The 15,997-nt window shown below is 42.7% G+C and overlaps 1 protein-coding gene across 1 annotated transcript in view; it reads right to left on the reverse strand.

Moving 5' to 3' along the window:
• LOC130579451 (cytochrome c oxidase copper chaperone) overlaps nucleotides 1-258 on the reverse strand; it is a 3,212-nt gene extending 2,954 nt beyond the window's left edge. Inside the window, exon 1 of the mRNA XM_057376257.1 lies at nucleotides 21-258. Coding sequence (XP_057232240.1) covers nucleotides 21-139 — 119 coding nt within the window. The 5' untranslated portion in view covers nucleotides 140-258. The remainder of the gene's footprint in view (nucleotides 1-20) is intronic.
• Nucleotides 259-15,997: the final 15,739 nt, after the last annotated feature.

Raw genomic sequence — 15,997 nt, forward strand, 5'->3', positions numbered from 1 at the left:
AGCTCGGGCCGGGTCCCTACCAGGCGTCCCGCGCCTTCTTGGTCTCAGGGCAGGCACAGCAGGGCTTCAGCGGCTTCTTCTCCTCCCGCGCCTCCCCCGCGCCCTTGCCGTCGCAGCTGGCGGCGGCCACCGAGGACATGGCGGSCACTTGCCGGCACCCTGAGCCCGCGGGGAGAACGGGCCGGCGGCGGCCGTGTGGGGGCTGATGGTTCCGGAAACCTCGCCCGCCTCTTCCCGGTCTGCAGCCTGCTGGGAGGGACAGCTTTGGACCCTCCTGCCGCTTGCTCGCCCGCCTCTTCCCGCTCCTCCCAGCAGCGGGGTCAAAGTGACATCTTCCCGGAACACTGGGTACACTGCCCGAGCCAGGAGAAGGCGGAAGGGCTGTAATAATGGCGGCGGCGGGCGCAGAGCAGCAAGTGGCAACCTCGGCTGTGTCAGCGCCGGGCTGCACGGTCGAAGCCGTGGCCAGGCACCTAAACATCTTTTTTCCTTTAGGCTTAATTCTTTGTGGGGTGGCTACGTGGATRCAGCACACCAGAGMATAGTCATCGTCGCTGGGAMCACAAATGTGGTTTCAYGGCAGGCGGCCAGCCCTTGGCATTRTTGSAAAAGGATGTGTTGTGGTGCTTGATCTTTCTATACTTTTAAGCYTAAACAACAAGAAAGGAGAAACRGMGCAGCTAACAAGCTCTAAGTGCTGTCCAGGTGTTRGAAGGGCAAATTATTTGTTGGTAGAATTGCCTTGTTACGGTTTAGGGCTTGACATGTTTCCATGATCTATGAAGGGGGGTTTACCCTCCACCTGGCGGGAGGGTAACAGATGCTTGGAAAGAAGGATGCTCACTGATAATGGACACAAARAATGCWGAATGTAAGGGCYATAGAGACATCTGGCASAACTCCCAAGATAAAGAAGAAACTAATAAAGCCAACTCGGCAATTGTGTTAAAATAGCTCCAGCTGGGTAAAAATTAGTTCTGGTAGGGGGAGATGGTGACCACCAACACATGTACCRCTGACCCCAGAAACCATTGACTCAAGTGGAAGACTGAGCATGCAAGCAGCAAAAAAAGCTTTAACTAATGGAAGATAGAATACTAAATAAGAGAACTATGTAACTTTTAGCCAATGAACACTGATCCCTTTGTTTGCTAAAATGTGTAAATAGTAAAAGGCTTTGATAGTTGTGCTTGATCTGTGGAATACCACGGAACATCCAGGCTTGTGCAACTCTACAATAAATAATCAATGTCTCTCTTGAGTGTGTAATTGCTGGCTTGTTGCACACCAGGTAACAAATCAGATTTTTGTGGACAGCAGCATAGGCAGTAAGGAAGAAGATACAGAGCTGCTTTTTCCTTTGTAGTCTGTGCCACACCAAAGCATTAGTAGMCACTCTTCCCTCCTAAATCTGTGCTACATGTGCTACACTTGTGTCTGCCACCAGCCCTGACCATGCCAGGGTGATACTTGCACACATACAGACCAGAGGGCACATTGCAGACCAAAGGGATGCCCCACAAAGGTAATTTATATGGGAAGGACAGGGCTTCAGTGGATGTGACACTGCTGAGACCTTGGAAGGGTAAAAAAATGTGCCCACTGAGATGCAGCTGCTGTGCCTTTTCATGGGGTGTAGCAAGAGTCAAAAAAGAATTGGCCGTTTGTATCATGTACTGTGGGGATCCAGAATTGTAGGAACACTGATAAGAATATCTGGAGGAGCAGAAAACATGTATTTTATGTATTAGACTTTTTTAAAGTGGTTTTTACACTTAGGGCAGATTATCCCATACTTGTCAATCACAGAGGTATTTATTCTGGTCCATGATGAAGAGTAATTAGCAGTAGCTGCTATAAAACAGGTTACATGCTCTCAGTTTCAGCAAAACTAAAAATAGCTACAAGGGACCCAAAAACTCCTTTCAGGTAATAGAYTGGAAATGGTTCCTGCCCTGTACAAGGCATGAAATTTCAAGCAATCCCACTGTTTTCAAGAGCCTTGGGCAAGAGTGAATTATGTAATTTTCAGTATTTATCCTTCTAATAAGTCAGGTCAGAAGTGAGATCATTGTTTGCTGAGATATTTTGCTCTTCTATTTCTCACGATCACCAAGGTGAATGCTAACACCACTAATGTGTGTTACCTGAATAAGTAAATGACAGGAGGAAATTCTTGTTTTGATTCCCTTCATTCTCACAAAGAGAGAGATGAGAAGTAGAACCTAGCTCTTTCCAGGAGTCCAAACTTTTGTCATAAACTGTTTTTGACAGTTTTGACATATGGGTAGATAGAGCTGTTGAAAGCAACACAAACTCTGAGGAAAAGACTGCAGTAAAACCTCCAAGAAGGTTCCTCAAGTCTGCAGTTGAATGGTATCTTTTATTTATATTATTTATGTATTTATATAYATATTTTCTTTTTAAATATTAAGAATAAAGGTTGAAAGACATTGACTTGGCCTGTAGAAACCAGGAAGAGACCGAACAAAATACATYTTATACTCTTGCCCAAGTTACGGAATACCAAGGGCAGAGGAAGGTTAAAATTTAGTCATGTTGAGAAATTACTTCAGATGGGTCTGCACAAAGGTAAAGCCTCTGAAGCTACATGYCCCTGGAAGCAGCACTCCACTCTAGCAGCCTTCCAAATAGATTAAAGGAGCAGCACTGCTATTTTGGCCATGCTCCCTGCATGGCAATAGTTTATAACAAYTGCTGTGGAAGAAGGAATCATTTCTTGGTGGGATGAAAGGGCAGAGGCTGGGAGGGAGGAGAAGGAAGAGAATAGCCATTATAGCATGGTTAACGCATTTTGACACTGATTGCACCAATTTGGAGTACAATGCAGAGGGAAGATCACAGCCATTTCTCTTCTGACATTGCATTGTGTGTMAGATTTGGTTGTTAATGCAGTGATTTTTGTTTTCTATTTGTCCTCTGCCTGCTGACAGTGGCAGAAGAATTATGTKAGAGAGCTGTGTGTCAGAATGAACAGATTTATCTACCAGTCAAAGAGGAATAGCTAAGGGCAGGCTACTGAGATGAGACTGYGGCAAAATTGTCAGAACAAGCACCCAAGAAAAAAGATCCACTGAAAACCTCAGTCTCTGMAAGAGATAATGAGAAAAGACCCTGCCTCAAGCTGCCATATCATTTGGCAGCCTGGTGCCACSTGTGAGAGTACAAGGACTACAGCTAGTAGTAGACATTTACAGCTCTTGATTTAGAGGGCTAATGGGTGAAATAGGGAGAGACTACTGCCATGGGTTTCCAATTTCCCCTGTACAGCCTTTTATCAGAATTGAAAAACATACAGCAGTGAYTCGTAATGTGTAAACATCACAGTAGCACTACAGTCATTTCTTCTAGCTTCTTGTGTCTTCAGTTTCAGCCCACTAAAATAATGGTTGTCAAAAAAAAATAACTGCTTGTCTCCAATGAACAGATTTTTCAAGGAACCTCAAAAATGTATTTACATTCATTGTTACTGTTAGGTTGGGTAAACCCCTCTCAACGGTTTAAAGTAACAGTCTGGGGTAGTCTGGGGTTTTCCAGATTTCTTACACTTCTGATATATGTGATAGAAGTTGTAGAAATTTTGTGTGATGAAACCAACCTGAAGTTATTTTGATATTTTCCATGTAGTGCCTATTCTGGGAACCACTTTATCATCTTGAAARAAGAAACCTGTTTGATATAGTCTAAAGAAGTATTTTTGTCTTTGACTCAGTATAAACATAAGACAGCMACTGCTCCAACAGCCCAGTCAACCATATCCTGTGTTTTATTGTCAAATAGGTTGTCTGTGTTTTGTGTCAATGCTTAGATAACATAAAAAAAGGACTTCAAACCTCTGTGCAAGATGTCTTGCCAAGGCCCTGCTGCCTCTTACATTAACTGCCCAAGTACAGGATAGTTTCTCTTTCTGATCAGAGTTGCAGACCTGAAACTACCAAATGCTATCCCTCAGCAGTGGGACCAGAAGGAATGAATGCTAGGATAGAAGGACTTGTGCTTCAATCTCAATTGAAGCACAAATGACTCTAATGTCATTATTTACACACCCTCTAAGCTTCAAACTCCACTTTAAGATGAAGGYAAGGGGTTCACTCAGCTSATAGTCCYAGWCCCYTCCCAGACTGAAGAGGCAAATSCTCATGTTTCAGAACTAGAMCATSAATTGTGTACACAAGGATTCTGTACCACAGGACAGAACAATCCCCTCCTGGATGGTTACCACCATACCAAGGGTATCCTTATCAAGGATATAATCTTGTAAGTTAGTATGGAGAATTCTCCTTCCATATTGGCAAGCAAGCCCTTAAACACACAAGAGCAGAATCAAGATTATTTTGAAGGCCTTTGTGTCTCTTGAATGCCCTACAAAGCCAGTATTGCAACAGATCATATCTTGGCAGAAATACGGCCAAATCTCCAGAGTATCAGAGCCTGGAAGTGGAAGGTAGTTTGCAAGAATGAAGTCACTTTCCACTTTAAAACCAGAACTGCTGTCTCTTACAGCAAAACTGGACCCACAGCATCCCAGACATTCTGGGCTCTCATGCTGGGACCAGGACTCTGGCCCTGCCCTCCCCAGTAAAGATGACAGCGACTGTCCTGCAAGCCCTGGGATAAATTTAAAAGATATTAATGCCTTCCTCACATTGTTTTCTGTGTATCTGTTCCCAGTTTGTGCTAGGATTAGGACTATCATCACTGTCATGCTATGCCCCTTCTTGTCACTGTCCACTGAAAGCATATCCAAACATATTAGTAAAGATTAGAATTTGCCATGCATGCAACACTGCAAAATCTGGATCAGCAAGTTCAGTGTGTGCAATCTCCCTGGTAATACAGCAAAAGAAGAAGTTGGTGTTTTGTACTGTGCCACAAAATAACCAGCCTGTCCCCACATGTGTCAGAGGCAGGAACTATGAGCCTTGACACATAGCAGCTTTTCCACAATGCAGATATGCAGCAGCTGATGTTGCATTTGCATTCAAAGCCGAGTCAGGCTTATTTCAGGGCTTGCTGGGGTGACCGATCAGCTTCTCCTTTTTGTGAAGGGAACACCCATGAAAATCCAAGCATTCTGGAATAAATCCCATTACACAGACTGGTGGGAAGGAAAGGCCAGGTGTTTGCACTCAAATGGCTGCATGTGTTACCAACATAACAAGAGCATGACAGAAGAAGACAACTGTCTATTTTCTGACAGTCTCTATGCTTAGTCACTTAAAAAATTTTGACCTACCTTTGGGAAATAACATCACTAATTCTTCAAAAGACATGAATCTGTAAAGGACTGTTCCTACACTGCAGTCAGACRCTCTGTTTTCAGGTAAAAATCAGAAAAAAAAAAAAAAACCAGCCCAGGTTTAAAAGCACTTAGGCATGAAACAGATACACACTAGGCATCCATGGGGAAGTTGTGCTACAGATTTTTTCCCCAGTATTTCAGAGTTAATCACAACAGCTGCCCATATAGTTCTTTCCAAAGAGGAAACCTCTTCCATTCTCACTTCTCATGACTTGAAAGAGCAAGACTTTCAAACTTGTGCAAAAAGACCTGTATGAATTGTCAGAACTGACCAGCATCAGACAGCTGAGCCACTGTCAATATGTACACCACATGCATGCATCTCCAGTTAGTCACCCCACAAAAAAACAAATGCTGCCTAAGGTCTGTGCTTATAAATCAYAGGAAATCTCATTCAGAGCTCAAGTCCACAAGCCTGTGCACTGAAGAAAAAACATCTCACTATAGTTGTGTAAAATCCTCCATAATATAAACTTATAATCTTGAACAGTTCTGCTGCAAACCAGGCAGAGTTTCTCCAACTCTGGTTAATGGTGTTAAATTGCCAATCAACTGTGAAGGAGCAAAACGTCTTCTCCACTGCACACATTCCATTTGTCCTCTTTTTCCTCGATTTTATTCTGCTTGGTGGCATGCCATTTTGATGCCTGTGTCAGTGGCAAACCTGGCTTGTTTGATCCCATTCAAGTCTCTCATGATCATATTTTCATGAAATGTGMAGCTCCACTACAGAAAATGGTTTAACATTCTCAGTGAACTGCAGTAACTAACTGGAAGCCTAGAAGGAATAATAGTATTTAGAAATACATGAGTCATTCCATATTTGAGATGTCACTGACTGCAGCTGCATACTTCTATGTACTCAYATTCCAACATCTCACTTCTTTTAAATATTGCATCAAGACAATATGCTGTGCAGTGTTGCAAGCTGCTTATAAAGAGCCTGCAACAGCACATATCTTCTGAATCTGTTTGGAATCCCCACAGCTGTTTTTCACAAAGGTATTAGATAATGTAGAAACTTCAGTCCCTCTGAARCCATTTCTTTCACATCAGTGGTCATTCTAGATTTCAGCTTTGAATACCTAAWTCATTTGCACTTGTTTTCTTCTGCTTTTCTTCTTGCTGATCTTCTTCTCAAGGATCTTTAGAATACGGGCTCCCATCAAAGATCAATGGGACTTGACTATCAAGTGCTTAATGGCCAGATTTTAAGAAGCATTAGGACATCTCCATATGCTGGTGGAGGGATTCTCAAGAGCAACTATTTCCATTGACATCTTCCTAAATGCACCTGGAGTACAATTATTTTTTAAAAACTACATGGGAACATATGTCATCTACATATGAACATGAACATGTGTTTATCTCAAACCCATATCCTGACTGTTTTGCCCTGGTTTTGAATGTGCTGTGCAGTATTTTATCTGAGTACTGCCTTAGGTTGGTACTTACTCTGTATAACACTAAATTTTACTCCATACTTCCTGTATGGACTGGCATTAACTACTCTAGTCCCTTATTTAAAATGAGAATGGATTCTTCACAATCTGCTTCTCTCCTAGGGGTCCATGAAAAGGCTTAGTATCAACAAGAGGATGTTTCCAGATAAASGTGCTAGATGCTGAGTTTTTATCATGTTCTCAAAGTTGGTATGTCCAGACAGCATTGATTTGCTGTAGATCCTGTACTGGGTTTGGTTCAGTCTCTACCACGTGAGACTGGGAACTGATGTGGGAAGGACTGTGTGGGTGCAGGCAAAGACAGAGGGGTAAGACAGGGGAACTTCCCAGACTGAAGAGGGTGCTTTGCTCTCTTACATGAAGGAAGTGACACTTCTGCCTCTTTCCCCAGTCCCTGAAAGGGCACTTTTGAKACCCCAGCCAGTTCCAGCTTTTTTATTCCAATGGCCCAAGTGTCTTGTCACTCCTTCCTCACCTTTTTATCTCTGGTAGGCCTGAACCCCTGGGCCCCTGGATGTGTGCTAGCCCTCATGTGACCTTCATCAGGTAGACTGCAAGGATGATAAGTAAATGCTGAAAGATTTAATAGATTGTATTAAGATTATGTTGCTCTAATTTTTTTAAGAGTAAGTAAGAGTCTAATGTATGGAAGAGTTATCCTGGGCGATAATAACAAGCTGAAATTAGCCTCTATTGCACTTCTGTCCAGATATTTAATTTCCATGAAGGGAGTACCTAAAATAGTCACAGAAAATCAAGAGTCCCTGATGTTCCCTTCTGATCAGGCAAGCACAGAAATGCACTCCCTAGAAAAGTGCCTTAACATACTGAAACTTGAAACCTGTAACCTAACACAGAGGTATTGGCATTTATTCCTCTGAATATTACATGAGAGGAGTGAGAAGACTAGAAATTCACTAGTTCCCTGAGGAGTTCAATCCAAGATCCTTTTCCTCCTAAGGCAAGACAACATGCCTGACTACAGCCCTGCAACTCATCCAAATGTCATCTCTGTTCTTTAAGAATCATCATTTAAGAAGTTGACTCAATCCAAGTTAAGTATGAGTGTCCTCCAGAAGAGGCCTGAAATGTTGGTAAAACTGAGGTTTTGTTACAATTTCAGCCATAGGCTGAAAATGTCCTTAATTCTGCCTTCTTTAAAAAAAAATTAAATGCTAACCAAAAYTGTAACAGAAGTCTTTCAGGAGGCTTTGAAGTGAATCCTTTAACTGTAATCACAAAGTTCTGCTACTTCATTTCCTTCAAACATTGACTTTTTAGGCCATCCTTATCTATTTATTGCTTTTATTACAGAAAATGTGCCACAGTRATACTAAGAAAAAGAAGGCAAGAGAGAACAGATCTCCTATAAAGACTTTCATCTACTTTATTTTTCCATTTCAGCAGTTGTATCAAAGGATGCCTCTCTTAGCACAGTTCTGAGTAAAAACAGCACAAATTAACCACAAACTTCACCTTAATGAAGCTCCATTTGCCACCATCAGTACTCTAAGGTTTTTGCAAAAGATGTCACAAGTTACAAGTGAGGTATTCCACTGTGGATATCATGCCTTACTATAGCCAAAGATCAGCACAGAGACAGTCTCAATACACAAACAGAAAATTTCACATTTTTTTGAGAGTTACCTCTTCTTTCTGACAGAAAAAGTGACCACATGTTCTTCCTACTCCTCTTTGCTGGCTGCAAGGAAGACTCCCTTCTTCTGGATTAAAAACCCAACAGCCACATTGACCACAGGTTTGTGCTGCTGCTGCTTTCCTGCTTCTTTTGAATCATATACCTGGAAGAAGGYGTTTATTATACACAGTTAGTAAATCATGTGCAGAACAGGCAGGAAATGGAAATTAGGGATTACCTTGGATGGGTCCARCCATTGAATTCGTTTTACATCAGTTCATATTCAGATACCAGGCTGAACTGGKGGCACCCAGGTTAGAGCCTGTGATGGACAAGACCATACATGGAGGAATTGTGACATCCCGTGGCAAAAATGGGAAATGGCACACTAACGGTTACTAATTTTAAATMGATTACTTTTGGAATTTCCGGATATCAAAACTTCAGCAGTGCTTTTAAGGCTATAATTTTGTTGCCTGTAACTTAGATTTCTTTAAATAACTAGGAAAAKGTCACTGTGAAGTATCACAGGCACCCAGCACCACAACAGTGCTGTCATTTGACCCCTGCAAACAGCAGATGAGGATGTAATAAAGCTATAAGCCAAATGGATGACATCTTGCCAGGGGTTTCACAGATCCYCATGCATTGCAGGATAAAAGTCACATTCAAGAAACCCAGTTCCCTCCAGGCTTTGGAGGACAGAAGGAAAAGAGAGTAGAGATGCATTGTCTGTTTAGCTCAACTTCTTTTCTTTATCCTCCCTAATCCTGTCTTTCCACAGACTTTTTCCACTCATTTTTTCATCTCCTCACCTAGGTCTCCCATTTCTTGTCCAGACCTCTTCAGTTCTGCTCTGCTGGCTGCTCCCTCTGTCTCTCCCTCTTCCCCCTGACACACTGCTTCTCTACCACCCCCCTCTCCTACTATTTTGTCTTTGCTCAGCCAGCCAAGTTTCTCTTCTAAAATCATGTATGATCCATCTTGGTTTTGTTCAGCTACTACTCTGCTCTCACCTAGTGCCTAATCCCACCCTGCTACATTTTCTACTTGCCCCTGTCTGATTTTACAGTTCAAACACATCAGCAAGTCATCACAGCAYAACAAGTCCATCAATAGAGTGGCAGCAATTCATCTTGCAGCAAATTACACCATCTTATCTCAAGGTTAATGTGAGGTAAAATTCATTTGTCTCAGCCTTTGTCACGAGCAGCTAAACTATGCACTTTTTTCTGTTTGCAACATGCCAAATTAATCCATTCAGACATTGTGCAGTAACTCACAAGGGTGTGGACAGTTTACTCATACATMTGAGCACCTGGTGTCCCCTACAGCCAAGTGTCTATAAAAAAAAAAATTCAGATAGACAGCACCTCAGCCCGGCAACAGTCTTGTTCTGGAAAAGTTATTAATGAAAAAGAAAAAAAAAAACCCCAAAAAACAACAAAACCCAACCCTGTGGCCCACAGATCTAAGGAGAAAGTCCAYCAGTCAAGTTCTTTTGTAGGAGATAGGAATATTTTTTGATTGCTTACAGTTTAGTTGACCGCAGCTCACTTCCACCAGAGCAACAGGATATGTCCTTGACATACACAGATCAACCCACCAAGTAAKCTTTCAGACCCTCTTCCAAAGTACTGATCATAGACAAGGCTGACAAAGTTTAATGCATGGGATAAAATATTTTCTCAGAGCCTTGTGTATTTTGGGATCCTTTTCTTTGGAAGTGGCTGATTTATATTAAAAAATAAACAGACAAATAAACAAAAAACAAGACCCATTCAGACCAAACCTCACCACTTCACCATTGTGGTGTGCTCCACAGCACACACCTGTGTGCCATAGGCCCTGGCCAGGTCTCACACAGCTTCAGGTCCCCAGGAATATGCAGATTTCAGGCAAAGAACAGCTATGATAGTAGTTCATAGTAAGTAGTTCATAGTAGTTCATAGTTCATAGTTGATAGTAATAATCAACAAAACTTTTAACACTTGAAAGGCTGTCCTCTGTTCATACCTRTAGCTGACAGAGATTTCTTAGAAATATAGTTAAAAATTAGCCAATATTTTGTACACACACASCCTAATCTAATCTAAACAAGTTCCATGAACCTGAACCTTGAGCTTTTTCACTCAGCCACATATACCCGTCACCTCCCATGAGTGAGTGCCAGTCTTCAGGCAGCTATGAAGTGACCTGAAAACTTTTTTATTTTCTGACAAGTTAGTTTTCAGCCACATCAGTCTCCTGATGGTTCCCTACATAGTTTTTTTGGTGCCAACAATCAACAGATCAGAGGTAGTAGGGCCAGGCAGCTCATAGTGAACAAAGAAAATGATGGCAACATCTTACATTTAGTAGAATTTAATTAAAGTTAATAGTAGGACTGCACCTTTTTCGTCATACAGGACTCAAGAGAGTACTTACTGTTAGGCTATGCCCTGACATTTTGTAGTACTCTCAAGAATACCTTTAGTTGTTCCATTGTTCCTTCTCARCTTGGTTTCCATTGGGATCCTGCCCGCATTAGGAAAAAAAAAAGTCCAGGAGATGTGTATTCACTGTATTCAGTCATCTCTGAAAACCCTGAAGTGGAAAAATATGAGAGGGTGGAGCCACCAAAGAATAATTTTTTGGCTGAAGTACAGTTTACACACCTCATTACCCCAAGGCAGATGTTCTGCAAGGAAAAAAATTCAACCTGGAAATCCTGGAGTTGTAGTGAAATGAGATACAAGAAAGGAAATCTGAACTTGATCATGAGAAATGCTGGGGAATGGTATTAAAAAATGTCTTTTGCTGCCATGTCAATAATTGTATTAAGGTATCACATTGTAAAGTGAGGGTCTTTACAGCCTGCTGGGTATCTTTAGGGTATGGATAAATGCATTTTGGGAAGTCACATCCAAGAGATGTCTGTCAGAAACAAATGTGACAGCATTTCTTAGTTCGGACATATCTTCAATTGATCCACTAACCTAAGAAAGTTGTTGCTTCAGGCAAGTGATGGACCTTGTGCCTTTAAGAAAGTAAACCAGCATTCAAAGTTGAATTGTCTACAAGTAAATTCACAGAGCCAAGGAATTTGGAACTACAGTCCTAAAGTTGCTCTCCTGTAATGAGGTGCTGAGGGGCCAGTATTTTATGTCAGACTTGACAGCTGTGAACAACSCTTTGATATACAGTTTTATACACAAAATAACTAACATAAGGGACTTGCTTCAAGATTACAGACAGAGGAGAGRGCCCATTTGCCAATTCTCTGCTTTTTGTGTCCTGTTCCAAGGCAGCATTGCCTGCAAATCTCCTTACATTCACAAAAGCATTATCCCTTTCTGTTTTTAACATTAAGCATGAAGAAGCTTCCAACTTTGTTTCTCACAGAAGAAGGCTTYCTCCTTGTGGAAACAAAGTCTTGCAAAGCAATAAACATTACAATGTTGATTTATAATGCTTTGTACAGGCCTCTTGAGATGCTCTACAGATGAAAAAAACCCTGCAGCCCCTCTGGGCAGGAGGTACCAAGCCTATTTTCACAAAATCAGAGAAGCAATTAGCTTGGAAAAGACCGCTGAGATCATTGAGTTCAAACTCTGACCAGACACCACCTTGTCAACATGACCATGGCACGAAGTGACACATCCAGTCTGTCCTTAAACACCTCCACCAATGGTGACTSCCAAAACCTCCCTGGGCAGCCCATTCCAATGCCCAGTTCCTCCTAATATTCAATCTAAACCTCTCTTGGCGCTGTTTAAGACTGTGTCCTCTTGTCCTGTCGCTGGTTGCCTGGGAGAAGAGGCCAACCTCCACCTGGCTACACCTTCCTTTCAGGTAAATGTAGAGAGAAACAAGGTTACTGAGCCTGCTTTTCTCCAGGCTAAACCCCCCAGCTCCCTCAGGAACACCTCAACTTGTGCTCCAGACCCTTTGATGCCTGATGATTTTTGCTTTTCCTTTTTATGCTTTCTGTACCCTCTATGCATTCCCCTGCACCCCTTAGCCCACATGTTTGTAATTCCTGTAGCCTGATATTCCAGTTTAGTTTAGGAGTTCTACTAGGCAGAGAGACGAAACATCCTGAGGAAGGAGTCAGTGTACACTGTGCTATCTTAAACCTGAGCTCAGCCTTGGGTGAAGCCTTCTGTCCAGAACATCTTGTGTAAACTAGGCTCTGGACTCATCTTGGAAAGGGACTCATTAGAATAGGGAGACATTACTGCATTTGTTAAGTTTCTTATTGGAGAATCCTAGATGGATATGCTAATTCCTGAAACCTATAAAACTTGTACCCGTCCTGTACATGGGTGTGCATTCTGCCATCAAGTTGTGCACCTGAGATCCCAAATACCGMGGTAAAACCCTTTTTATCCCCTTAACCGTGTCTGTGTCATTATTAAAAACTGGCCTTTCAAGGCAACACCTTCACCAGCTCTGTTGCCTTTCTCTGGACTCGCTTTCTCATGGGTGCAGAAGTCCTAAGCAACAACAAGCAAAGCCAAGAGTAAGAATATGCAGGTTTAAATCCTGCGCCTAGTAACTGCTAAACCAGACTTCCCAAGCTCTAAGCGAGGGTGCAGGGGAGCATCACATGAAACAACTCCAGCAGCAGCAAAAAAAAAAAAAAAAAAAAGCAAAAATAGATATGTTCTTTCTGTCCCCAACCTCTCTCGTGCCCTGTCCTGTTCAAACTCGCTCCAAATCCCCGCGCCAGCGCCGCTCTCCAGGAGGCGGCACAAGATGGAGGCGGCGGGGGAAGCCTGAGGGCTSTGAGGGATGCGGAGCTGGACGGAGCAGAAGCACCAGCCACAACACGCCGAGAGCAGCAGGGAAAAACCCCGAAAGGCGCGGCGACCCCAAGGAAAAGTCACGATCAGCCACCCCCAGGAGCCGGCACGGTCCGGCCCGCAGCAACGCCCGGCCGCAGGGGAAGGACATTGCCGGCSCCGCCCGCCCGCCGTGGCCATGGGAACGGCGGCGGTGCCGGACCCGCTCGGCGGGGAGAGGCCGGACCTTCCTGCGGTACCGAGCCCTGCCCCGCTGCAGCCCCGGGCGGTGGCACCGGTGCGGATCAGACCGAGCCCTTCAGCGGGTCTGGGGTGTGAGGCCTCTGCCGGGGGTGYCCTGCCCCAGCGGCCCGCGGTGTCGCCGAGATCCGCACCAGGTGGGTGCCACAGCGCTGGGAGCGTGGAACCTTTGCAGCTCTGTGTCCCCAGGGGAAAACATCATGTACAGTATGGTATATCCACTGATTACCATTGCACCGTGCCTTCCTTTTAATGTTTCGTGTCTTCACGTTTTCTGTTTATGTTGATGGTACTTCCAAAGGAAGCAGATTTTTCTACTAGGTTTTTTACATGCATCTTCCACAGAACAGTAGGATTTCAGCTCTGAGGCTCATTTGTGTGATGGTGAAATTTCTTTGATACAGAGATATGTATTTCAGTTCTTTCTTCCTAGTTTGTTCTATACTCTCTTATGGACAGACTTTTAAAGAGGGAAGTGGAACCTGATGATTCGTGCTGATTCCTCCAATATGTAACTAGTTCCATTTCTTCAYTTGTCTTTCAGACCCTCTGTACATACTGTGAAGTGAGAAGGACTCTCCAAAGTCAAATGTCCATGCTCAACTTGATGGTTGTAAAGTGGTAGGTATTAGCCAAAGACAGCTCACATGTTCACATTGTTTTTTTCTGCATATACATGGGTAGAAACTTTGTCTCAGTCCTAAACTGCTCCCTTAAAAYAGCAAAATACAAAGCAGAGACATTTTATCTAAAGTGAGACAACAAAGGAGTAGCCACAATTGCTGGACTATGGTGAGGCTGTGAAAGCAACCTAGAAATACCCAACTTCATGTTCTGAGTAATTTCCTGAATTGTGTGTCAATATTTTTAAGAGACTATCTTCAAATGCTGTTAATTATGGCTTGTACATGTTACTTAGATCTAATAAAATAACTGGACAGCCGTTGGGCTGTTGTTTGGGCAGAGCCGTCATTTCACACGGTGCCTCCTCACTTACCTTGGGAAATGCTTACACTACAGATCAACATAAAACGTTTAAAGTAAAATGAAATATCTGGCAACAGCTAAGCAGCCTGTAAAGACTGCAAATCCATCCTGGTTCTTCATACAGGGTTARCAGAGTCCTAACTAAGTCTAGCTAAGTCCTCAGCCAGTTAGCCCATGCTTAGCTCCCTACTGCATTTGCTCTCCTGCTGTCAGTATTCCCCTTAGCTAGTTTTAAACCAGCTAAGATATGTCTGTGGGAGTTGCAGTCACACCTTTAGACAGCAATGATTGATAACTCATAGGATGCATACAGGTAGAGTGCTAGAAGAAAACTTGGTGCAACTGCACAATGAATTGGATTTTAAACAGAGTCCTGCTGAAGCTGTGCATTTGACTGAGGCTGCAGGGCAGATACTCTGAACTCAAACTCCATTGTGGTGCAGCAAGGAGAAAAGCCCTGAGCACCTTTCCAGGAATAAAGAAACAATTTTTGAAGAGTGTTTCCAGATATCTCTTACTCCATTATCTCAGAATATTTCTTATATCTATATGAAAACAAAAAAAAAGTATTTGTCTGCCTCCCTGTAGAGAGACATGCACACAGAGCTGAGAATGTAGCCTGTCATCAGACAGATCCTTGCAACCTGGCTGTGGTAACAGTTCAGGCCAGACAAGATAAACAGGCATCCTGTCACTAAAGTTGTCATGTCATAGGYGTAAGGTGCAGATGGGTGTGGTGGCAGACTCTGACTTGCATTAAACATGTTTTAAAATCAATCAATAAGTGCATAATGTGCAATTCAAMCCCCTACAACTTTGAATTTTAATCTGTAGCTTCATCAGYTGGGATGGACAGATGTTGTGATACRRTAGYTCATAGGGTATTCCAAACTYTCCAAAGTTGAACTCCCTTTGAAGAGAAATGGAACAAAAATGCAATTTCAWGCACAGCAAGCAGGTACTCATAGTAGGGTGCCTAGATCTTCATCAACTGACACTGTCTTACACTCAGGTGAGTGCCTGAAATGTCACTTGTATACATTTGAACTAGCACTYTCTGAAATCAAAGGGGCAATTCACACTTCTATTCTGATTTCAGTCTTTGCAGAAGCTCAAGCCAACAGCGCAACATCTATTACATTTCAGTCATGTTGCAAAGGTTTATTGGCAGTCATAAATTTAGCAATTTGAGGCATGTCTACCCAGGGAAATTAGTCCTTAAAAGGAAGGGTGTATATTTTTCATGTGATCATTTTTTGTGTGCTAGCTCTCTTGGAGATATTTTTAACAAATGCTAAAATTGTTGCAGTATAATATAATGTAACTTTACCCTGTAAGTGGAATATGTTACTTAATTTCTAGAGCACTAGAAATAGGAGGGAGTTACATGGGGTAACGTGCTAGAAGTTCACATTGCTGCACATTCACAGTTACTGCACACTAACTTCTTTATGTAACAAACTGTTAGACCTTTTGGTTTTAAGTATAAGTTTAGCACTGGAAAACAGCCAGAAGACAAATCTGTGCATCTGCTGCTAGTCTGGTATGCTCCACATCT

This window comes from Malurus melanocephalus, unplaced genomic scaffold (assembly GCF_030028575.1).
Source record: "Malurus melanocephalus ecotype Western Australia unplaced genomic scaffold, MMel_1.1 scaffold_275, whole genome shotgun sequence".
In the NCBI taxonomy this organism is placed as follows: Eukaryota; Metazoa; Chordata; class Aves; order Passeriformes; family Maluridae; genus Malurus; species Malurus melanocephalus.